Raw genomic sequence first — 25,914 nt, forward strand, 5'->3', positions numbered from 1 at the left:
AAACTCCGCTTCATCTGAGCATTAAATCTCAGCTTTTAGACATAGTGGCTTCTGATCTGTGGTATCACCTGGCTCACTTGAGAATCCTAACGTCTTTAATGTATACTTTTGCATTAAATGATGCATTAAATCAATGAATTAAGACCATTCCCTTTCTTACCAAAACCCTGGGTTCTTTTCAGCAGTTCTTAGCTTAGCTGAGCTGCTGTAGCTCCACCTTTTCCCATATGTGCAGGTGGGGTTGTGCAAGTGCATACCTGTGTGTACATACAGAACTCTCCTGGTCCAGCCTACTGAAGCCATGTAGTCACCTTGAGTTTAGAAATACGTTGTAAATATGATCAGAAATCTTCCAAATTAATACATTTTTTTAAAATAAGTCCTCAAAAAAAAAAAAAAAAAAAAAGAAAAAAAAGTACCAAGAAATGATTCTGCAAAACCGTATTCTTCCCCCAACAGAAAAGACTTTTGTACCTATTTCATGGGATGAAATGGGAAAACTCTTTACTCATACAGGCAGGAGACTTTAGCCTTTACTTGAAACATCTGCTATGCACGATGGATTTTAAAATACCTCTTGAATAATTTCTCCATGTTCCGAAAGAAGACACGCTTCATGGAAACTCTTAAAAATATTTAATATTTTAGACATATTTATCCAGATTTCAAAGGAAATTTTAATAAGATCTAGATTGTAAACTCTCTATAAATCTAGACCTCAATATGTAATGTCTCTGTGAACCAAAATCCATTATATATATTTATATATGTTGTTTTTCTGTGCAAGCCCAAAAATGATTGTAAAAATATTAATTTTCCCCTGTCAAGGAGGCAGAAATGTATTGATTTGCTGTGGGTAAACAGAAAGTCAAGTCTATTATAGTGGCATAGTGTCAGAGAAATAATGACAGAGTATAGAAATTCTTTCAGCTTTTTTTTCAGCTACAGCAATAGACATTCAAAAACATACAAAAAAAAAGTGCAAAACACAGCTCTAAGGGCAGTAGCAACTGTTATTGTAAATGCAGAAAAATACTGAGATCACATTCATGGTAGTGATTCTTAGAAATTCTGGGTTAAGACTGATACAATGGGATTAACAAACTCAGCGTTTAATACAAAAGAAATCATCTGTAAGAACTGGGTAAGGACACTGCTACCAAATAAATAACAGAAGAATCTCATGCAGGAAACATGCAGCACACATGATATTTCAATGTCTTTTTAGGTCCCTTTCTGTCTTTGAGTGTAGTTAAACATGTAAGTTGAACTCAGTTGCTGGTATGTTGGTATATACCTCAATATAATAGGTGCTATCAAGAGAATTTTAGAGTAGCTTACATAGCTACATTTTTTTCCTATTTATGAAGTATTAAACAATAATACTTTGTTTTTTTGGCTGTTCTAAGATGAGGAAGCGGTTGAGTGTGGTAGGTGCATTTTTCTTCTTAGATTTAACTTTTCTTTCTTAAGTTATGCTTTCACTCCATTTAATGATTTCCTTTCCTATTTTTCCTTTGTGCTTCTCAGAGGAAATTGAAGGTACATGTACAAAAGTTTCCCTGCATAGCCCAATAATTTTATTTAGAGAACATGTGTTTAGAATTAAATTGAATATAGTCCAATGTTTCTAAGAGATGTTATATATATATATATTGCTTCTATATTGCCACCAAATACACTGAATCATTTTAGAAGTAGATAAAAAATACCAAAATATTCCTAGTTGCTTCATGAAAAGCTCTTTAACTTGGACTGTTGTTTTAAACTCTTTTCTCTCTTTTTTGAACTGTTGTAAGATATGCATAGAAGAGGAGTGTCATAAAGTTGTAGTAGCAAAACTTGGGTGGGCTGGGTTGGAAGGAGGTGGTTCTGACTTAATTACATGGCCATGAGAAGTCTTGCATTTCTAATTAATACCAAAGAAGTATTTCTCTGAGACGGTAAAAAGTTCATCCATGTAGTATCATCTTTACTGTTTTCCCTCTGAGTGTAGCCGGTTACTGTTATGCTTGCAGCATATGTTAAAGTAATAGCAGCTGATCTCTTGTAATTTTTTTTTTTAAACTTAAGAGGCCTTTGTTTATAAAGGCATTAGAAATTGTAGCTCATATTTTTGATCAAAGGGCCCCTGGCATGTAAAAATATACATTATAGTTATTTTATATCAAATGAGAGGATGTGTTTTTGATCAAAAACCTTTCTGTCTAATCCAGTGAGCCAAAACTTAAAGCTAAAGTCTGATAATGTGTAATTTACGAAAAAAGCTTGATTTACATCAAATACATTTTGCTTTCTTTTAAGTGGCATCCTATTTTCTATTAACTGATAAAGTGTGAATAATACAGTGTTAGAATCCTTCTCAGAATGTTCGCCGTCATCAAATTTTTTGCTTGAAAAGGTAAAAAGATCAGTGTGCATGCTGCAAAATCCCAGAATATCTCCAGTTAAAATATAAAACAATAAATGTTGTTTTATGTTTTTAAGAAAGTGGCTTATTGAAGGCTTTCTGATGCTATGCTTTGTACAGTTGTCATTTTTAAGTACTTTCTTCTGTATTTTTTGCTGGGCTTCTAACTATTCTGCTTTATTTCTTGGCTCTTATTCTGTATGCTTTTACCCTTCGTCCAGAAGATGCTGAATGTGCTGGTCACAACAGTGGATCCTATCTAGGTGAGCAATTGGTTACAAAAGACAATTTCTTTCTTTCTTTCTTTCTTTCAGCTTCTTTTCCCTGGAACTGCTGTGTCCACTTTGCTTTCGGGGGTAATCTGCATACAAGTGTCTGTTCTGTGCATGAGAAAAGCATGAAAACTAAGGTTTTGAAAATGGCTCATTGGATTTGACATAAAGGATTTGTGCAGTGTAGTATGCCAGTATCTGGTTAATCATAAGCTACTAAAATGCTGTACTGATTTTAAGTTTAAATAAAAATATATATATAAATTTGGGAAAAATACTGACTTTTTAGGTATATTAACTCAGCAATGTGCTTAATGTAACAATAAGGTTACAATATCATGAAAAGTTTGAGACTTTAAAGACATGCTTTCGAGGTTTTATCCGAGGTTTGCTTACCTTTTCTTTCTTTGTACTTGTCTGTCTAACAATTTTGGAAGGACTGAGTGAGAGTACAAAGCAAATTTGCAGGCACGGGTTCTTTTTCCACATTACAAAATAAAATAAGTCCTAATAACTCAATGGCTTAAATTTAGCTTTAAAGCTAGTCTGAGCTCAATGTATCATTGTGGAGAGGGGGGAAGCGGAGGGGAAGGAGTCCCTTGGCTTCAGCTTCAGCATTCCGAATTTCAAACAAAAGTAACATTTAAATAAGGTGAATGTTCCATAATATGTTTCAACTTTTTTAATTTGTGCCATTTTAAAAGCTATGTGAAAATATTTCAGTTGAAACCGTCCAGAATTCCTGCCAGCTGAAGACTGGCTGGCGTGGATTTTGTGGCAACCAGCCCTTTTCCCAAGGCTTTCATCCTCCTACTACAAGAGGAGTGGGAAGAAACATGTCAAAGTGCTTTGGTACATCCAAGCAATCGAGCTCGCTGAAACACCTTAGACCAGGACAGTAAATCAGAGATGGTTTTCATATTGTAGTGTACTGTTTGTAAATGTGGTATATGAATGGCACCAGGAACAGACAAGCTATCCAACTGAAAGGACTTTGACCTCTTTGCAAAAGCTTAGTGGAGTACGATTTTATCATTCATTTGTGTAACTAATGGTCATCTGATTGTGCTGAAAATTATCTTTTAAGCTTGTTAGTATATGAACTATATTAACATTAAATTGCAGTTGTATTGAGAGGTTGAAGTATACTTGAAAATGGAGCTTTGGATGTCATTCCAGATAAACTAAAGTTTTGTTATCAAATCTTCTCTTTGAAGACAAAAAGTTCCTTTTTTCCACATCTTTTCCTTCTGGTTGCAATGCTGAAGGTCGGACTATCGTGGTTTTGCAGTCAGGTCTTAGTGGGCTGCTGCTGTATTTGAGGAGGACAGCAACAAAGCAGAATCCATTGCCTTCGTGCTGTTGCCCATTCCATGAAACACTGGGGTCAGCAGGTACCGAATGGCTAAGTCGTCTAGGAAGGAGATGTCTTGAGGAAGAAGCTATTGAACAAAAATTCAAGATGATGTCCAGTTAACTTAGGCAAAAACTTTACAAAAATTCCTGGAGATCTACTGTACAGTGCAGACAGTGGTTTTATCTTTTGAGAGCTTCCACACGCTGGAGAGCTGCCATCAGTCCACTGGCGGTCCTTTGGCCTTCTCGTGCTGGGTCTGTGCCACTGGAAGTAAGGTGACAGAGATGAGGGCTAGGAGACAGAACAGCAGGGAGAAAAAAGATGTGTCTAAGGCTAGGATCAATCTTGGGGTAGGCACACAAGTATATTCATTGATTGTAAATAATTAGATACTTGGTTTAGAAATTAGAGGTTTCTCAGAGCTCTTCACTCCCCCAAAAGCAGCAGGCTCCCTATCAGTGAATTTGTCTGATGCTGAAAACAGCATGATCTGAATGTCTGCCTGTGTTCTGCAGTACTGGTTTTTGGCACAAATCCTGAGTATCCCATTTTTCTGAATATATATGCTATCGAAAGATGATAGACATTTGTGGCTCTCCTTGCTTACTACATAACTGAATTTCTAGGCAAGTCTTCAGTTTTACAGCATAAAGTCTTGATTAAACATACTAAACTGGAAACAAAACCTGAAATGTTGCCACCGAAGGACTTGGGTCACCCCAACGAGTTGAGGATGCCTGTCAGTGCGTCATAACCCATTACAAGAACAAGGTAGTCTGAATTAGTTTAACCAGTAATGAAGGAGCTGAGCTGTATCACCTTGCATTTACAGCAGCTAATATTCACACATATGAACGGTTAGCATCAGCTGGGTTGAAGCATGCTATATCTTTTTGCATGTCAAAATTTTAGAACAGGTTTTCAAAGTACAGATGCACTGGCAACTTCCTAAAATCAAAAAGAGTAAGTCAGGTTTCATCCTCATTTTAATAGTGTGTAATCACATCAAGTGAACTGCAACAATTCTATTTTTAATTCTTGTTTTTAATTCAATTTCATGGCTTGTTATGGGTTTAGGGCTCTGTGTATGTGTTCACATTTCAGTCTAAACCAGGATGTCCTCTGAGTATCGGAACTCCTCTGAAAGGGTTTGTACTTCAGATGCACATGAGGTGATCATGAAGAGCAATCAATAGAAAAGACAGCTTTAAGAAAGCATGATTTCTCTACCTTTTGGGTTCTGATCTTTTATGCCCAGGGTTATCCTACTATTAATTTGAACACTCCCCTCTAAAGTGGCTCAAATAAATTTCATGATTTTTCACCAGTTCCTAATACTTAAATTACACTCTTGTATTGTGTGTTTCTGCCTTAATTTCCTGAGAAATTGCTGGGGAGAACATTAGGAGTTCGTCTTTGCCAACCTTAAATTCTAGTTACATTACTTGAACCTTTATGAACATACAGTAAATATAGATGAATATCATCTGTTTACTATTCTCAATTTTGTCTTAAAAATCCAGACATAATCTAAATTTTTATTAACCCTGTCTAAATGTGCAAGCTGGGAATCAGTCCAGAAGCAGGCAGAGTACGAAGTCTGCTCTGTGTTTGTGCAGTTCCTGTGTAACAATAGAAATACTCAGGATACGAGCGAGTGTAAAAAATCGCAATATTTTGAAGGGGAAAAAATATCCAGAAATATCTAATAAAATATTACAATATTTTAAAGCATTTTCTTACAAACTTTGGTAACGACCATGGTACTATAATTATTTTTGTTGGCAATATGAATACTAAAAGTACATGTAAATTCATTTACAAATACCATTTTTTCACTAAAAGTTATGTAAGATTAAACTAAATTCATCAAAGGATATTCATAATTTAAGCATATACTTTAGCTCTTGTTTTAAAGAATGAAAATGAACAGAGCACATTTAAGTGCTTTATAGGATTCTGGAGCCTTACTGGTGAATTCGTGGAGCAAAGATGGATTTAAATTATAATATTTCCTGTTAGGGTAGCTTCTCTGAATTTGAGAAATTAGCTTTCTAATTTCATGAACATATTTGAATTTACATTCATTGAATGTAATCACAATCCTTTGTTCACTTCTTTTGAATTTTATTACTAAATCTAAAGAAACACAGCATTTTACATTGGCATCTTTTAAAAATATTTCAGGGGGTACAGGATGTGTATGCGTATTGACAGTTTTCAGTTTGGATTCTGAAATCCAAGTGGATTTCCCTATGCAAATGTAAGGATGTGTATTGCTAGTGATTAAAAGAATAAACAGCCTTTTATTTTTTTCATTCTTTTTCTTATTCTTAAAGATATGAGTAGTTTTCCTTGGATTGTCGTTGGACCTTAATTAAGTTTATTAGTAGCAGCTTCTGATTTTTTTTTCATGTTGAGATGTTTTTGCAGACTTCTGTAGCTGGAGAACATTTGTTCTTCATATTTTCTTCCCGGCGGCTGTTCCTATTTCACCAAACCTGTTACATTCCAGGGGTGCTTTATGGGTTAGCATGTTCAGTAGGCTTCTCGTCACAGAGCTGAAACCAGTGCCCTGCTGCAAGCTTCTTAATGTCCAGAGTTTTATGTTGCTGTGGTGACAGAATTTTCCCCTTTTATTTTATAGCCTGCATACTTGGCAGCTAAGGTTAATTTCTGCTGATATCCATATTCCACAGACAGTATAGGTTGTGACTCCTTTCACATTCACTGAATTTTATTTTATCAAATATCCTGGGCTAGCAATTCTTTTTCCCTCTGTTCTCTTGTAGAAGTTTACTTTTAAGCTTAATCCTTTTACAGAAACTTCATTTTTCTATTGTATTTCAGTCTTGCTTTTGTTTTTCCATGGTGATTCTCACCACTATATTTCTAATAATGCTCTAGTGTTAATTTAAATTTATGGAGTTTGGTTTTCATCTTTCCTAAATTGCAGAAGATGCAAAAATAAGCAGGATTTTTTTTTTGCTTGTTCATAGAAGTATTCATTTCTTACAAGCACAGCGTTGTTTCAGTCAGCCTAATCTTTCTGCACAGTCATAGCTGCCCAGCATCTAATGTAATCATATATGCAGAGTTCGATAGAAAACGTTTATTAGCACTTATTTAGAAAATAGCTTCTAAAGGTCATAGTAAAGTTAAGCCACATATGTGTGGATGTATAATGGCAGATGTGAGAGAGGGAGAGGCGTGTTTCCAGGAACGCAGTAGCAGTATCATAAAAATGTGGGATCTATTTGAAACAGGCTCATCCCTTCTGTCTGTACTCTGCATTTTCCTTGGATTTGAAAACTACTTAGAGCAAACTTTCTTGGGGCTTTTCAGATGTGCTCTGAGGAAGAACTTTCAAATTGACAATTGTCTTCAGGTAAGAAAGCAGTCCCCATAACACAGGGTTTTCCTATTCAGTCATTTTACAGGGTGCTTTCACAACCATGCTGCAGAGAAATCAGTTATACTGGAAACTGCCTTTGTTACCTCTCACCCCCATATTTGTGTGTTCTTTTTAATTAATGTAATAGTTTTCTGTAACCTATAGGTAAACTTGCTGTTGAAACTTCTAAAAGCAAAGGAAAATACTACTAATTTCATCTTGCCAGTTAGTTTCAATCTAAGAAATGTCATATGTTTTAATCAAGGAAGCTCATGTTAGCAGTGGAACCACATCACTGGAGTCTTGGTGATGCTTTGTATGTAGACCGTAAAAGTGACAAGGGACAAATCAGCCTAAAGATTGCACCAAAAACATTCTTGTATTTTTATTCTTTATTTTTTATTTTTTTATTTTTTCCCCCACAAAAGAAAATACCACGCAGTTTTGTTCTCCTATTAGAGGAAAGATTGAATATTCTCCAGTAACCCATGTCCTGGTAGTTTGGTTTTGAAATCTGAATGAAGTGGGTGGAAGAAAGAAGAATGAGTTATAAATAAATCATCGTATTAAAACCTAACAGTAGAAACTGAATTGATCATGAAAAATTTGCAAAAAGGGTATTTTTCCAAAATATTTCACATCTCAGCATTTAAACTGAGGTTAAGAAGCTGTTGGTAAATGTGCTATGAGACATGGCTCAGAGGCATGGAGCTCAATTTTCTGGAACAATTAACTAGCTTTTAGGGCAGTTTTTTAACCTGAAGCCTTTTAGATGAGACCTCAGGAAATTTATAACCCCTTTTCACGTCTGTATTGCTAATATTACTGTTAACTTTCCTTTATGTAATTGCATATACAGTTACCTGTGATTATGTAGCATCATAATGGACTTTCACCCTACTGTAGACAGGATCTCCTGGACTCATGGTTGTACCTGCTTACAGTTATCAACACTTTGACAAAGCTTTTCTCACTGCAATCACGTCAGTGTTAGTGTGCTTTTTTTTTTTTTTTTTAAGGAATAAAATAGCATAATTCTATCTATTTCATTCTGTTTTCCTATCTTATATTTTGGTCACTGCTTTATCTCAGTCCACCTCCTTCTCAGTCTAGACATACGGTAGCTCTTAAAAATGGTGTTGTCCTTTTCTGTGGCTGTTAGCTCTTTTCCCCATTCATCAATTTTGATTTTACTTATTCATATTTTGAATATGATTGGTCAACATCTCTGGATTCTCAAAACAAAATTTCCTTTTTTTTTGTATTTATGTATGTATTGTAAATTCACGTGGGTATAGGGACTCACATCAGCAAAATAAGTAGGTTAACATGCTTTGTGATCCAGGTTCTGCAAAGACTTATGCTAAGTGGGACTGTGGGTGTGCAAAATGCTAAGCCTGTAACAAAGCTTTATAGGATTTTGCTTCAGATCTGGTTCTAAGTATTTGCAGAACTGGGTTTTGAATTTGCCAGATACTGCCTTTGAAGAAGAAATTGTAATATGATTACTTCTCAAACACCTAAACATAAGTGCTTTTACAAGTTTATGAAAACATATTGCTGAAAAATGTGGGGTCACCAAAAGTTTACACGTGTTTACTGTCCTATGAAATGTTCTTGGGCGAAAAAAGGTGTTGGGATTTTTTCAGTAATTTTAAACTGTTGCTTGTATTTTACTATATTACCACCAAATAATGAAATCAGCTTTGCAGCCCTTCTTTGCAGTCCTTTCCATAGTTCCTTCTAGAACAAAAGCAATACAGTAGAGATACCAGTAAAATTAACGTAAAGGATTTATTTGAAGAACTGTAAGGTAATCATTAACAGAGGAGTAAATTAGTTTTTAGCATATGGTGTTCGAAGGAGGGGGGGGATACTGTTCTGCTTGAAAATGCCCGTGATAATCTCTTTTGTAAATACTTAATAGCTATGTGAAATTTCCAGTCTTGCAGATAGGTACTGTAGATGTAATTCTGTTGATGCAATTGTAAATGCAAATTTAATAGGAATATTAACTTTCAATTTCATGCTAACATATCCATAATACGGCAACTGTGTTGTCTTAAGATGTTTCATGGTGTTTTGGAATTTAACTGACAGTGTTTGGTTTTATTTTTAAACATCTTCGGGAAAGGTTCAGCACGCTTTTTTATAGTATCAGCATGGAGCCAAGCACAAAAAATAATTCAAGGAATTAATTTTCATTAACTCTTTCAACCACTAGATGTGTTTCTACCATATGTTGTATTTGATGTCTGTGTGCCATGATGATTTAATAGAAATGCATTAAGTATGGTATGGGAGTCCAGATTGCATGAATGTTTTCCTTGTGTATATCTCCTAATGTATAAAATACTCAAATTTTATTAACAACTTAATGTAATTATTTCTTACAGCTTGTTGTAACTGTTATGATTTTATTGATAATCTTAATTCTGCAGTTTAAATAGGTATCTGACATAGTTTTAAACTGTGGTAAAATATCATGCTAATGACATGGCTTATTAAACATACAGTGCGTTTTTTATTCCATGCACCAATCCTCGAGTGTTTGGAAGAGACTGTTCTCAGATATTTCGAGGAGACTCACTTTCTTATTTTGAAAAGATCCTGTTCTTATTGCAGCTGGGTTTAGAAGAAGCTTTCGTCTTAGCAGAAAAGATAAAAAAACAAACAAATCTATGTATGAGTGCAAGAAGAGCGATCAGTACGACACAGCAGATATCCCAACATATGAAGAAGTTGCAAGATATAGACGACAACCTAATGACAAATACAGGCTTGTAGTTTTGGTTGGTAAGTTGTTTTTAAATTAACATTAACCTTATTTTTAACCTGGTAAAACAGAGGACTGACAATTAGCGCAATATTTACCACAGACTCATTCATATGGAGGGGATCTTAGAAGGTCACCTAGTCCAACCTCCCACTCAAAGCAGGATCAGCACTGAATTCAGAGCAGGTTGCTGATGACAACAGCTTTGAGAATTTGTCTTCACACTGTGTCTTCTCTTCCCACCATTCACCTTGGTAAAGAGGCAGGCTCCATCTTCTCAATAAGTGTTATAGTAGTACTGTTGGGTCCTCCTGAAGCCATCACTTCTCCAAGCTATACAAGCCCAGTTCCCTTAGCCTGTCTCACCTGAAGGTCATACTTCAGCTCCCAATCATCTTGGAAGCCCTCCACTGGCCTTCCTCCAGTTTGTCGACATCTTTCTTGTAACACAGAGTGCAACATGGACTGATTATTCCTCAGAGTCTAAGAAGTGGAAAGAATAACTTCCCTCAGTTCACTGCCAATCCTTTTGCTGATGTAGCCCAGCATGTTGGTATCCTTCATTGCTGCCAGCATGTACTGGGGACTCATGGCTAGTGCAGTGGTCACCTGGAGCCCACCCTTTGAGCATGATCATTCATGCAGTTTTTCACCTGTCTTGTACCCACCTACCCATCTAGATAGGGTATCCCAATTAGTATATAAGGTTGCTCTAGGAGATGGTGTTTACAGCCTTGCCAAAATGAAAAGAGTTGATGTTAAAATATAGCTACCGTGGTGACTAATCTGAAGCTGGCAGTCAATCTGTACTAAAACTCTTAAGAATTAAGTCAGTGCTCTGCTCTTAAGGATCTATCAATACAGCAATATAGAAAAAGAACAAATACCTGTGGTCAATCAAGCAGAATATGTAAGTGGACAGCAACAAAATCTGGTGTGTTAAACTAAGTAAATAAGCAGGTTGAGAGAAGGGTAGATGAAAGGTGAACCTCTGTGTGCCAAGAGCAGATGTAAATATAGCTGCAGAATATTAAAGATGTCACCCTTAACGCTCTGTTCCTTTGTCACCACCATAGCTTACACTACAGTGTTTATTATCTAATCAAAATGTATTGTTTCAATCTTCTAAAAAAGGAGGAAGTATAATATTTTAAATTTTTCAAAGGTAGGACCAGTGAGTAACCATTACTACCAATGAATAATGTCTCATTACTTCTTGTTTCTTTTGCAGTAGTACATAGGCTGATGCTTCATTAGTAAAGTTTCCTCCACTCTAAAAGCAGCAGAGCAGAGAAATATGACCCCCTATCAGGGACTGTTATGAACTGTTGAGCAGCTATGTTTTTATATCACTCATATCCAAGGGAACATTAAATTTAGTTTTTAATAAACAGTTTTGTCACTCCCCAGCACTAAAATTCAGCCACCTACTAGTGTGATCACTGTGAGATTGTGGGCTATATACAACAAGTAATAACATGGTTGAGTTGATTTTACACTTACATCAACAGAGCGCAGTGCAAAAGTGTGATAAGTAGACTTTTTATAACAAATTGCATATGTCTGATCTAAAGAATACCTAGAGATTTCATTTGATTTTTGTTGTAATAAATCAAATGAAGAAAGTGTGCTTTTTCAGTAACAAAAGCAGTTCAGAAATTTATTGCAGACTTCAGTAATTCTAATGTTTTTCTCTGGATATTAAGGGCAGCTTAAGTCTGGCCAATACCATAAAAATGTCTTGTGCGAAATGTGGAAAAAGTAGCAGAGCTAAGCAACACAGGTATAGTAGGAGCGAATATATTCTAAAAGCTTTTTGTGTGCCAGTAGCAGCGTACAATATAATCTGTCAAACATAACTTGGGTATTATTACCAGGAAACAAAGGGACAGATAATGAATTTATAGCAGTAATTGGTGGGGACACTAAATGTCTGCTGTGTTATGCTAAGCCTAAATGCATAATTTACTGTTGGAAAGCTTTTGAGGTTTTGTTTTGTTCTTTTTTTAGGGAGAGGGAGTTTGACAACTGTGAAGTGGAAATTTCTTTTGGCCTCATTTTAAATTGGTCTAGTCTAATTTACAGAATGCAAATTGCATACATAGTAATTTTTAGTGCCCTGCAGTGTGATGTATTAGTCTCAGGTTCAGCTAGATGTATTAGTTTGTCAAGCTTTTACCTTGTCTGCAAATGTATGCTCATGAATAAAGTCCTGCATATCCTTGGGGCTAAAATAATGGATCATCTGGAGTGCTAATGATACAGATGCTTCTGCTGTGCTGTCTTTTAGGTGTTATGAACGTGATGATTCTGCTAAAAGCAAAATTGTCCAATATCATGTGACCAGTGTTGCAGCCTTATCAAGCTGAGGCAGAACGTTTTAATACAAGCTATATTGTTTAGACAGTGGAATTTTCATTTACTTGAATGAGGAAAATGTCCTGCCCACAAAGGCTTCTGCTTCGGTAATTGTGAAGGCCAGACCAGCACAAATTTTGTTTCTTGAGAGTCAGAATGGATGTGCCATACACTGTAATTGTACATGGCATAGTATCAGCTAAGGCAGAAATTTCTAAAGGGGGCAGTGCTAGGATTAAGCAAGGTCAGTAGTAACAAACAATGAGCATGTGCCCCAGAACACACATGGTAGCTTGCATACAGTGCTGACACCAGAGGCATGTAAAGCCTTTCGGGTGCATCTGTGGTGATGCATATGCCCTGGGTAGTGGTGGAAACAAGAACCAGAGGTGTGTAACCACGAAGGAACAGTTAATAGCATGTGGCACAAATCAGAAAGGGGTCTTGTCCCTGGACTAGGCTATCAATACTCCCCACAATGGTGTCCTTCTGGTCACTACTGCAGAAAAAATGAATCGGGGACTGGAAGAGTTCTCTGTTGTTATATTTCTTATATTAAAAACTGAAAAATCCATCACTTTTAGTTTTATCATGAAGAAGCTGTGTGAAGACCAGGTCTGTCTCGGTACAAAGGACATACCTTTAGCATCGTGTTCACTAGTGGCCTGCAGGAATTTAATAGCACTTCAGCAATGCTGTAGGAAGATAGTCTGCTTTGACCATACCACTCCAAGTAAACCATCTGAACAATGAAGAAGGAGATCTAGAGTTTCTGTGTTCATTAAACCTTCCTGACTAAATGAATAGGTAGGTCAGCATGGTTCAGAAACGTCTGTTTTACGAAGGATGCAGCATCTATGTTGGCGAGTCTTGACAATGAGAAAACTGGCATGGACCCCCTGATCCTGCTTCATGAACAGCAAATCTAGAAGTGCTCTCCCACTGCTAGTTACAATTTACTGAAAAATGGAAAAATGATGTTCTGCTTTCCTACCTCATATGTCATTGTGCCATATTTCTACATTGCGTCATAGTGGTCAATTGTATTAGAGAAGGAATAACTGACATGCACAGTGCCTGTCAATGCATGTTTTCTACAGGGTCTTTACAGTCCCAGCAGAGGTGATGTCACCTACCTTCCAAAATCTTTTCTGAAAGACCAATTTCTTTTTTTTTCTTTCAAATAAGTAGACTTCTAGGAGATCAGTTTGTATCTGTTGATGAAGAGTAACTGCTTGGGTTAATCTTCCTGAGGTCTGAACTTACATCACACAGTTTTTCCAGTTTTCTCCAGGCATGTCTGAATGGTACAAAACATAATGCAAATTTTAATGACTGGAGATCTTAATTCTGCAAGACTGTCTTGCAGCAAGGTAGGCACTGCAGTCTGTTTATGCAGGACTCAAGCAGTTGACATGACTAACATGGAACATCAAGCAACATAAATGTTCATTTACAAAAAAATAAACAAAGTATTTCTAAATCTGTCACCGTAACACTAAATATTGCTGTCTGGGGTGATTTATAGTAAACTAAAACTATGCTACAGTCATGTGTCCCACATGCCTGGCATTCTGCAATAAGAATCTGGACTGTCCTTTCCAATCCTGATGCTTTATTCTCTTCTTGAGTTCAAATCATATCCAGATTCATAATTATTAGAAACCAGCATCTTTTTCTGTAGCATGAAAATGAAAAGAATATTCAGAATAGAAGTATATGTTACACTCAGGAGTTGTGGTGTAAAAACGAGCATAATGGATGGCATTACTAATTAGGAATCAGCCCGAAAAGTCCATGTGCTACAATTATGAGAGTTTTGTGAAGACAGCACTGAAAAAGAGGAATCCGCAACTTTCAGTAGTAATCTTTAAAGATGAGTTTAAAATGGTAACCTGGAAGGGGAGACAGAGTAGTAATGATGTTTGGGTCTTAAAACAGATTTGATCTAAGTTTCCAAAGCATCTGTCACAGTAAATGAAGCCTGGATTATTTATATATAAATAGAGCTAAAAGCATATTGTTGATTTGACAGCACATAGGCTAAGGACATAATATTTGTGCAGATTTGATGGGAATTTTTTTTTTGCTTTAGAGGAATACAATGATTCCTTTTTCCTCGAATTCCACTTGTTTCATTCAACTTTGCTAGTACATATTGAGAATTTTAATCACTTTTCCTGAAAAAAACAACTGTTTGCTTAAATAGCTATACTATTAAAAGAGGGAAAAAATAATATATATATATATATATATTTTAAATAAACACAAGAGTAATGCCATTATCTTCATGACACATTGCTTTCCTCTGCAGACATGCACCAGTAGAGGCTGCTGTACACCATATTAAATAAACATTTATACATACTGATAGATTAATTTACAGGCGGGTCAGAGATGGAACTTGAAATGTAGTTGTGTTTTTAACTTATGTAAACATATAAAATTATAAATGCAGAAACTCTTAAGATTTTGCAGAAAGACTGCAGCCTGGGGATAGTAGCAGTCCTTTGCTTCTCATCATTACGTGTTTCTAACTTCAGGCGGGGTGGACAGTCATTTTTACCAATAGGTACCTGAAGGTGTTGAAGCGTCAGGCTTTGTGTTTTGATACCATACTCACTAGTAATTAAGCAATATGTCACTCTTTCATTAAAATGTTTATTAGGTTTTGTATTTTTGATTTCTAAAATGGCTATTACAAAGCATTCAATGCATATATGTATCCCTTTTCCTACAACAGCAAGAATTTTCCTTAAAACCACATGTATTATCCTTGGATTATTTGGGATGTGGTTCAAATTACTCTCCTCTGTGTTCTGCTCTTGACCTGGCTTGGCAGAAACAAGGCCAGTACACATCAGGAACTTGTGGACACACACACACAGCTGTGCTTCCTCCGTGAACATATCACCAAACGTGGTGAACAGGCTGGAGCCCTGCACAGAAGGTTCCTGGTGCTGGGGAGCGGTTCTGAGAGCTCACAGGACACAAAGTGCCCTCAGAGAAACCTCAAGAATCATTGGCATATGGCTAAGACTTAGGGACAACCCCAAAATCAAAAGCAACGTCTCTGCAATAACTTCTAGGACTCAAGTGGAGGTGGAGGAGTTGGGTCAAAAGCCTTCCATGCAGTCTATTTCTTTCTGCCAACCTCCTTCCAAGAGTGGTCCCTCTTTGGCAGCCACACGAAGAAGGAAACGTTTGTTTTGGAGCAGTTCAGACAGCAGGCAGCACACAAGCAGAGTTCAAAAGAAAATCAACAGCAAAGAAAGAAACAAAAGCACCCCAGGCAGGTTGTGACCTGGGGAGCGCTGAGCACATGGAGAGGAGCTGCCCTTCATCCCTGTCCCCGTTCAGTGCTGCCCTGACTTCATCAAAAGGTGGACGGGGACGGCCTGAGGCCGACTGAACTCCTGCCTGCAGCAGGGGCTGCCAGGAGTGGGATTCCCAGGATGTGGGGAGAAGGTGGGAGCCATGCTCCTTAGGGGAGGAGTGCAGTGGGGAAGAAAGTTGGCTTTGCTGTCAGCTTTTTCACTGATTTTTTCCTCGGTAGTAAAGTCAGAACACAATAACTGCCAGCTAACTCCCCTGAAGTTTGTCAGCACTGTATATTCGAGGAGAGGCTATGTCCATGGGCGTTTCTAAATGACTGATGAAAAGCCAGTTTGTATTTTAGCCATAAGCTCTGTGGGCTTATCTCAGGGAGTACTACTTGTGCCTGAAGACCAGAGAGACCTGGCTGCGGGGAAACAGCACCATTTGTTTCTTTCAGGTCCTGTAGGTGTTGGACTGAATGAACTTAAACGGAAATTGCTGATCAGTGACACCCAGCATTACGGGGTAACAGTGCCACGTAAGTAAAAACACACTTCTATTCTCTTAATGCTATACTGGGTTTCCTTTCTTATTGCATTAACTTAAGGCACTTTCAGATTTAGGTCTCTAAATGCATGCTTGGCATCCAAATTACTTTGCTAATTTCTAAAAGTGCTGCTGCAGTTGTATTTTAAATAGCATTGATTAAATTGGTAGGACGTTTTGGCTCAGAGGCATTGCAGTGGATTTTTACTACAAGTATAACATGATTGATGTCAGTGAGGTTTCGTAAATGAAACTCGGCTGAAGAACACCCTGGATTTAGCTGTAAAACTGTGAAACATACTCTGTTACCAACACTTGCTTTCAGCAAAATGCCCTTTATACATTAGGCTGGAAAATAAAGACTGATGATAAACAATTTCATCCCATGAATAAATGATTTAAATCCCTTTGATTAGCTTCAGAAAAGTTGGTTTGGGGAATTTTTTCCCCTCTTCCCCCCATATGATTAAGTAATATGATTTGTATAATAATGCATAAAATTGCTCTGTATTAAACTCTACAGTACTTTACTGGGTTTTCTTTCATACAGAGGACTTGACAGTCTTAGTTGGGCTTTCATTATTTGGTCTGCTTCGTACTTGTAATTTTGCCTCCTATAGGGATCCTTCAAAAATATGGGTCCAACATTTTGAATTCAGGAGATATTATCACATTTTTTTTTGCAAGTACAAGTATACTACAAGGTATATGTATTAAATAATTTTCTAGGTAGAAAAGTGAATACATTTGTTTTCAGCAAGTCATTACATTTGCAAATATTTGCCTCAGCTGGGTATTGAAAACTACAAAAAAAAAAGATGTTCCCAAATATTTAACACATTGAAGCATATGCAATCATTTGCCTAAAAGTATTTCCCTAAAAATTGCCAGTATTCATCAAATTCATCAAGCTGCCTTTTCTCACTTCTCTTCCAAATTTGTGGTTATAATTTAAAATAAACAAGTAAAGAAATCCTTCTCCCTGAAATTCAGTAAGTTAGGACTTGCAGGGAGAACTGGAGGTCTTGTCTTTGTCAACCTAAGAAGAGCATGGCATCAAATGGCACTCAACAACTGGGTTTCTGCAAGCAGGTTGTATATGTTCATATATGATGAAGAATACATGATGCTGTAACACACACCTTGCATTAAATGTGATTTTTAGAGGGGTTCGTCATTCGTAAGTGGCAACTCCAGAAGGAAGTTTCATTTGTAGGTAAAAACTTTGTGCCTAGTGCTTGAAGGAAAGTAAAAACTGCAACTAATAATGCAAGACTACTGAAAGAAAAAAGAATCACCAGAAAACGAAAAGCACTAAAACATAAAATTCACACCCCGTTTCTTTACTATCATGCTTTACATACCATAGCTGCAAGTGTTGTTAATGAACATAACATTTTATAAATCAGGTTGGTGAACTTTGTTTCCCTTTATGGTCTAATATGCTAATAAGTTTAACGAGTGGCAAAGTTGGGGTAATTGTTATGGACTGCTGCTCCTTTTTATTATTCAGCTGTCCTCATTTTATTGGATTTTTCCACTGGTTAATAAAAATGATAATCTGACACTTGTCCAGGAGGCTTTTTTTTTTTGCTGTGCATGCTTTTAAACTCAATCCTATCACGTGTTGAGTGCTGCCTAGCAGAGCAGCCTTATGTCTGTCAGAAGTAAGGGAACCACTACGCTTAGTATTGCACAAGGGTTGTACACTTCTGAATGTTTCTTGAACTGGTTTGCATTATATTGTTTTGTACATCTCTTCTTTTTTTCTTTTAATTAAACTGCAGACACTACCCGACCAAGAAGAAGCCAAGAAAGTGATGGCGTCGAATATATTTTCATTTCCAAGCACTTGTTTGAGACTGACGTACAGAATAACAAGTATGGTGAAGAGGTTTTAATTAGAACTGTAGTTAAGACAATGGCTTTATTGTAAAATGGGGTTAGTTGTAACTTTAGATAGTAATTCAGAGTGGATGTAAGCTGCAGTGATTTGAAGGTCTGTTAGAATTACATTTTGATACATAAACAGTTCACAGAATCTGAAATACAGAACAAAAAAAAAAAAGAAATACATGCAGACACAAATGTTTCTAAGCTTCCAAGTGGTTTCAGTACTTCAGCTCATCAATAAGACTTGAAACTGTAGGTGTTGAGCGTCGTCTTTGATAGCAATAAAGCATTGCAGTGCTGGAAGAGAGGGGTCTGGAAGTGCTGCAAACGTGCTTGAATCAATGTTTGTGTAGTTCTGCTCTTTTTCAGGACAGGCACTTCCTGTGCTTTTGAATTTAGAGACCTACAGTGAAGCCCCTGCCTGTAAACCCTCCAGAACTTAAACTCAAATGAAGACAATGGTAGCATCATGCTCTCAAGCAGCCTGTAAAATGTTGTAGCTGGAAATTTTGCCCCAGTGTTTCAGAGGGCAAAAGTGTATTAGACACAAAGCTGTGGGTTTTATTGAAACTTCAAACTGTGCTTTGCTTTTTTGGCAACTCGTGCTTTACTTTTATAGCACAGAACCAGCCGCCTCGGTTCCATTAGCACTGTTGTAGCTCCTCCTCCTCTTCTGGGACAGAATTTGGATATTCTGTAGTGTGCAATGAAATTTCAGTAGTTTCTATTGTTTAGCTTATCCACTGTTTTATTGCATTGCATTAGTTCAGAAAAAGAGGTGATGGAAAACATTAGTGGGCTGTTGGACTACAGTACTTTTTTCTCTTTAACTGTAATACAAGCAGGTGTTACTGATTTGAACGTGGTAAAGTAGAAGATTTCTTAAAATTGACATGCTGAAGTACTTGACAGCATTTCCTTTATAAAACACGGTAAAACTCAAGTGTAAAGTAAAATATTTTTGCTTCTGAATTAGATCTTATAAGCCAAACTGATAAGTTTTTGCTGGAGAAAATGGAAATGATTCCAGTTGCTTCTACCTTCTGCCACAGGTTCATCGAGTACGGTGAATATAAGAACAACTACTACGGTACAAGTTTAGACTCTGTTCGATCAGTCCTAGCTAAAAACAAAGTCTGTTTGTTGGATGTGCAGCCTCATGTAAGTAAGCACTTCTGGAATCCTGTAGTTCCCCGTGTTGCATATTAGCATTCCAGGAACCTGTTTCTAAAAAAGTGTATTTTATTCCTTGCTGAGTTACTACTGAGCGGGCTTGCTGTGTAACTTTATCGCAGCAAGGCTTGCTGAAAGGAGAAGAGGAAGGAAACTTCAATATATTTTGCAAGTATTCAGCTCAGTAATTAACTGAATTGAAAGCTCACATCACAATACCAAAGATGTGATTACAAAGTGCTCCCATATTTTCATTCAAATTTCTGCCGTTTCATGTTAGAGGTTCTCTCCAAAACTTAAATTTCAGAAAAGCTTTGAGCTGTCACCAATCCAGCAACTCTCTTCCGTGTTTAGCAGTATGTCTGTGCAAAGGGTTTCCATGCAGGGCAGACACAAGTCAAGGAACACGTTCAGTGTGTTGTTGGCTGGATAATTGTTAAGACCATTCCTGTCTAAACCATTTGTTCTCGTGCTAACCTTCCTTGTCTTTCAACTCAGCTGAACAGCTCCACTGGGATTTTTTTTTTCTACTAATAACCACAGCACTTTCAGGAGCTGGACCGCTTTGCTTAAAAGTAGGCGAAGTTTTTCATCTCCAAGGGTGGCCAGCCTGTGGCTTCTGAACCCCAGCAGGTTGTGAGCAGTTCCCAGTGCACTTTCAGATGCGGGGCTTTGCTGTAGAGCAGCAGCAAGAGAGCTGTGCCAGCAGAAGAGCATCTGGGCAAGCCAAACCTGCACCAGGGGAACTGGGCAGGGGCTCCTGAGGCTGGTGCTGCCAGATTGCTTGGCCAGACTGTTGCATGTCCAGCATGCCTGATTTTTCAGTGAAATACTAAATTCTCCAGTGGACTCAGGCTTGTGAGCCCTTCTGGGATGAACCTTCACCAGGGTGTTGTGGACCCTGACAACATGAGGAGGACAGAAAGCTGGCTTCTAGATAGCCTTTCTGAAGATAGCCTTCTACAAGTGCTTTATGGGTTTATTTTGGTTAGTGGAGAGTTTCTTTTGCTACAGTGAATTCCATTTTGAGAAATAAACTAATTAATTTAAATCTTTCCTCTTCCCAGACAGTGAAACACTTACGGACATATGAGTTTAAACCATTTGTTATATTTATAAAGCCTCCACCGCTTGACCGTTTGAGAGAGACCAGAAAAAATGCCAAGATTATTTCAAGTAAAGATGATAGGGGAACTGCAAAACCCTTTACAGTAAGTTTATTTAGGCATGGTAAAGCATGAGAACTTGTTAAGAGTTTGTTGGTGGTGTTTACCATACGTGTTATTTCCCAGTCTCTGTCACCCTAAACTTGCTGTGATGTTCTCATTGTTTGCTGTGCTCATGGGTATTTACATTTCCATCATGTTCTATGTGAGTTTATGTAATTGAAGAACCCTCAAAATGCAAGTATATTTTTATGACAAATGATGTTGTGGATCTCCTTAAAAAATTTGCATGTGGGCTTAGATGTTTCTATTTAAGTATAGGAATTTCCTTGTTTTATCAAGTGTAGCTCTGAGTCTAATTTAGAGGAAACCTCAAATATAAAGCATCAATTGAAAAAATAAATGCTGCTTTAATAAAAATAACATATTTTGGGCAGACATAAAGAATGTTAAAGGGAAATAAATATTATAAGAAAGAACGAAAAAAATCCAAGGAAGTGAAAGTAATAAATGCTGCCTTTAGTCAACAATCAGAAAAGAAAGAAAGGAAAAATCAGTCATGTTACCCAATAGTAACTTACTTACTTCCTTAAAATACAATATAAAAATATTTTAATTGAGACAAGACCAAAGTCAATCATTGTTAGACTTTGTTTTCTGCATTTAAGGGGTGTATCATTTTCCCTCACTCAAATATAAGATGTTATTTAGGAATTTTTAGATTTGGTTTTCAAGCTAAGTCACAGATAGAGTCACAAAGATAGATATTTTAGATAGAGCAGATACAGTATCTCTCTCTGTATCTATGTAAGTCTATGTATGACTGTCTTTGTAGAATATGCTTTTGAAATAGTTTGGAAATAATGCACTACAATACTTCGTGTCATATATAAAATATAAGAGGAGTTCATTCTTAAGAGGATATTCTTCATTCTTTAGGATATTGTTTAGTTGGGACAGTTTTATTATCTCATCGTGTGTAATCAATTAAATTCCAAGGATTTGTTCCCTCCCCAAACATGAGCAGGAATCCACTGAACCAGGTCTAACAAGGCATAGGAAGACAGCTCCTGCCAAGCTCTTAAAAGAGCAAAGGCTGCACTGTAACAAATTGCTTGTTGATAGCAAGCCAAGACGTAAGTAATGAAATTTTAAATGTATCATCAAAGTAAACAGCTAGAAACATTTTCCACTGGTGTTGCTAACAGAAAATGTTCTCTTTAATTACCATGCGGTGACCAACTGTGTTACTGCAAGGGCAGAGATGAAAGGATTGCCTGTAGAACAAACTCTACTTGTGAGAATGTTCTCTGAGATGATTTGAAACGGTCATTTCTATATTTCTTTAAAAATAAAAAACAGTTTCCATTTCCTGATGAGATAAGAAATAAACAAGTAGCTTCACATTTACCACAGAATTAGTTTATGTAATGTTTCTGTGGACTGACTGATCCTTGCACTGATCTTATTAGGAGGAAGATTTTCAAGAAATGATCAAGTCTGCCCAGGTGATGGAGAGCCAGTATGGCCACCTCTTTGATAAGGTGATTGTCAACGATGACCTCGCTACAGCCTACAGCGAGCTCAAAACAACTTTTGACAGATTGGAGACTGAGACCTTCTGGGTTCCTGTCAGCTGGCTGCATTCGTAACGTTTCACATACACGAGGCGTCTGACGTCGACCAAGTCTAAATCTGGTGCATGGTTAGGCAATACTTAAGGGCCGTTTTCTTGGTAGGAGGGCTTTCTAACTCTACCTGAGCAGCAGGTGCACTCTTCACATACTTGGCACTGGTCTTGTTTTTCCGTGTCTTCAATCTTCCTGTTGATAATTTTGGGACAGTACAGACAGGTCGAACCGAAGTCTTACTACGCTCAGTAAAGTGAGCTAATACTGGTGTAACAAAACTGCCAAACACCTCTCTGTCATTCTTATGTCCATTTCCAAGGTAAGCTTTTTTAATGGAGAGTTTGCAGAAGATAGTAATTATTACTGGAGATCAGCACTTTGACGGTTTTAAGCATAACTGCTCTCATAAAAAGCACATCAGCACTTGGAAGTTATTATCCGTTAAGTGCTTGAGAGAACTGAGGCAGGCAAAAGTGACCAACAGTTTTATGAGGAAGACATCCTATCCATAAAAAGATAAGTGTTTTTACTTTTTTAGATGTGAACCTTGTCTTATATGTACAGAGTGATTTTCGTATTCCTTTGCACTTGCGTAGTCATGAAAAAAAGATATTCAGTGGCTTAATTGTGAAAAACTCTGCTGTGAGCGTGCATGGATTGAAAATATTTTCATGCATGCTTTGTGGCACAACAAAACTCACAGGAATATTTATTTAAATAGGGAAAAATGTGAGTTACTATGTATATAACTTCAAAATCTTTGGGATTAGTCATCTGTAAAATCAGTGGTGAAGCAGTATGAATAGCAACAAAGAGTTTTTATTTTTTTCTTTAAATTGATTACAAGCATTTTTAGCATTCTTTAGAACAGATTTCCCTTCAGAAATTTTCAAACTATTAGTAAGGAAACCTTGAAGATCTGGAAAGCAGTTGCAATAAGTTAACTCTTCCTATTGTTCAGTATGTAGTGATACTTTTTTTAGTAGTGTAACAGACATTTTGTCTCCATCCAAAAATAAATTAATGCTGTAAACTTCATTATAAAAAATATCTTTGTCAGTGGTCAGACACAGTTGGAAACCTCATTTTAAATTCGATGTGGCAGCGAAAGCTAATGTATCATAGACTATGTATTTTTAATATAGATAATTTGGTATTTTTCTTTATTTACTACTGATACGCAGAAAATGAATACATCTGTAAAGACCAAGTAACACCCATGTGTTGTGTTGTGAATATGTCTTGTAAGTACAGAGTGTGTATAGGAACTTGCTCAATTCAGATCATCACATCTGTGGCATTCAAACAGGAAACAGTTATTTCATGTTAATCTGTAAAGAGAATATAGATGTCTTGTAAAAGTAAGAGTAAAGAATTTAGTGAAAACTTATATATTTATGAAAGGGTTGAAAAGGGATGTTAAATTTTTAAATTTCTTGTCAATGTGATCATTTATTAAACAGATTACCACGACTGTAATTTGAAACACCGTCTCTGTAAATTGAGCTCAACATTCCATGTAAATATTTTATTTCAGTTCATGTGCTGATCAAGCCATCGGGTTCTTCAGTTTTCTTCTAAATGCATATTTAATGTGTGGGTCATTGCATTTGACTTAGAGTTGTATAAAACAAATGAAATGCAAGCAACAACAGCAAAATCCCTAGGAGTCTGGAAATGTTTATGCAAGAGTTACAGATGTACTGAATCTCAGTATGGATAAACGCTCTGTTTGAATGGCTGTAATGTAACTTCTGTCAAATTTCACCATTTTTCAGGTGGACTTAAACCTTTTTGTAATACCAATTGAGATTTGTTGATTAAATTAATTGCAGGCAGATTCTGTGGGTTGGGAAAATGTTCTCCTTTTTTTTTTTTTTTTTTTTAAATTATTGAAAATCAAACTGTTTTTCAGGGGATCTGTAATTCAGGCTGTTTGCCTTTGCCTGCAAGGTGCCGAGTGCCCTCACCACCTCTAGCAACCAGTGAAAACTGAGCTGGCACTCTGCAGCTCCCAGGATCTGGCCATTTCCAGCCAGAGGAGCTTTAGTCCTTAATGAAACACTCTTAATGCTGCTTCTAACCCACGGTGTCTCAGAACATCAGTATAAAATAACTCTCCCAAAAGGGACCTGCTTTTCTCTTTAAGAAATAGATGATAGAATATTCTCCAAAGTCCCTGTTTTAAAACAGTGCTGGCTCTACTGCATGCTTTTCATGTCCTTTTGAAAAGATTTTAATTCCCATTCCTGGGTCAGTGTGGTCTAGGAGGACCTTCTCCAACATGCTTGCTGTGCCGGGCAGCAGTGAGCAGCACCGTGCTTTGTTGCATTTACAGAGACACCGACTCTGATCCTCAGCACAGTCCTGGCAGGCATTTCCTAGATGGATGGCTGCCTGCCCCGTCTCCAGGCCAGAAGCTAAGTCCTGAATTGTAACACCTGCAAAAGGAAGGGAATCACAAAAACATAAATCCAGCAGAGCAAAATGTGCACGGAGTCTTTAACGAGTGCGAGGTAGTTTTACTTAAATTACTAGATTGCTCTTGAAAATCAACATTATCACAGTGTTTGCTTTAAAAAAATAAATAAAAAGAAAGAAAATAGAAGCCACTGTAAGGCTGGCAGGGATGATACAAGCTCGTGGCAAAAAAATGTCTTTGTCCAACAGTTTTGACAGCACAGGAACCTGGTTATCGTGATGGACGCTGAGCCCGTGTACTGAATTGTTCTGAGGCACCTATGGGGAGGGCTGTGTGCTCCTTTGGACTCCAAAAACTTGGGAATGAAGATGACTAAACATGTTTTCAATATTCCACATATTCAAGATGTGCTGTGTGGGTTTTTAGAGATCTGTATGTTTTGACAGTCAAGTCCAGATGTTTTTATTGTGTTTTAGCTGTTTGCCGTAGTCAAACAAATGCTAGTATTTTTTATTATTGTACCAAGCTCGATACTTGAATTTGCCATCAGGTCATTGGTTGGTGTCTTACCTGGATTCTGATCTTACCTTCTTATGCAAAACAATAAATTATTGCTATCACTGAAAGTGTTTTTGTTTCTCTTTATTGTAAATAGCACCATAAAGTATAGACTTTAAAATATATTGATTTTAAAAGAAAAAATGCCCAGAAGTAAGTTATTTCATAAGTCTCTCTATTAACTGTAAAATTCTGATTATTTTTACATGGAAAAATAAACCTAGAGCGGCAAAGAGTGAAATTCTCAATTTTTCATGTTTGTTGGTGAATTCTGCTTCAGAACATATGGTCACCCTTTCCTGCAGCCCACCCCCAAGTAAACCATTTTCTTTCCGAGATGGATGCTGAAGGCAGAAGGTCAAGCTGAGACACGAACTTGTCTGTGCTTGCAAAGTGCTTGGATCGACGGCCAAGTTCCCGACCCGGAGTGTGTCATCGGCCACATGTGCTCCTGGTCCACTGGCAAGTCACACGGGAGGCTGTGTTCTTTCCTAACACTTAAAGAAGGTAATGCTTCAACTACTTTTTGCACTTTGTTACATCTTTTCCAGGAAAAAAAAAAAAGCCTAACACATACTAGGATTAGAGAGAACATTTTTAAACCCCTTCTGTTTTGTTTCAGTGCCGTATTCTGCATTTC

General features: G+C 37.1%; 1 protein-coding gene across 2 annotated transcripts in view; it reads left to right on the top strand.

Annotated features, from left to right (window-relative positions):
- MPP7 (MAGUK p55 scaffold protein 7) overlaps positions 1–25,325 on the top strand; it is a 148,108-nt gene extending 122,783 nt beyond the window's left edge. For both annotated transcript variants that reach the window (XM_084282410.1, XM_084282409.1), the window contains 6 exons: positions 10,059–10,229; positions 16,343–16,423; positions 18,219–18,312; positions 19,377–19,485; positions 20,565–20,708; positions 22,136–25,325. In XM_084282410.1, coding sequence (XP_084138536.1) covers positions 10,059–10,229; positions 16,343–16,423; positions 18,219–18,312; positions 19,377–19,485; positions 20,565–20,708; positions 22,136–22,315 — 779 coding nt within the window. In that variant the 3' untranslated portion in view covers positions 22,316–25,325. The remainder of the gene's footprint in view (positions 1–10,058; positions 10,230–16,342; positions 16,424–18,218; positions 18,313–19,376; positions 19,486–20,564; positions 20,709–22,135) is intronic.
- Positions 25,326–25,914: the final 589 nt, after the last annotated feature.

The sequence above is a fragment of the Netta rufina genome (assembly GCF_964035555.1).
Source record: "Netta rufina genome assembly, chromosome: 2".
Lineage (NCBI taxonomy): Eukaryota > Metazoa > Chordata > Aves > Anseriformes > Anatidae > Netta > Netta rufina.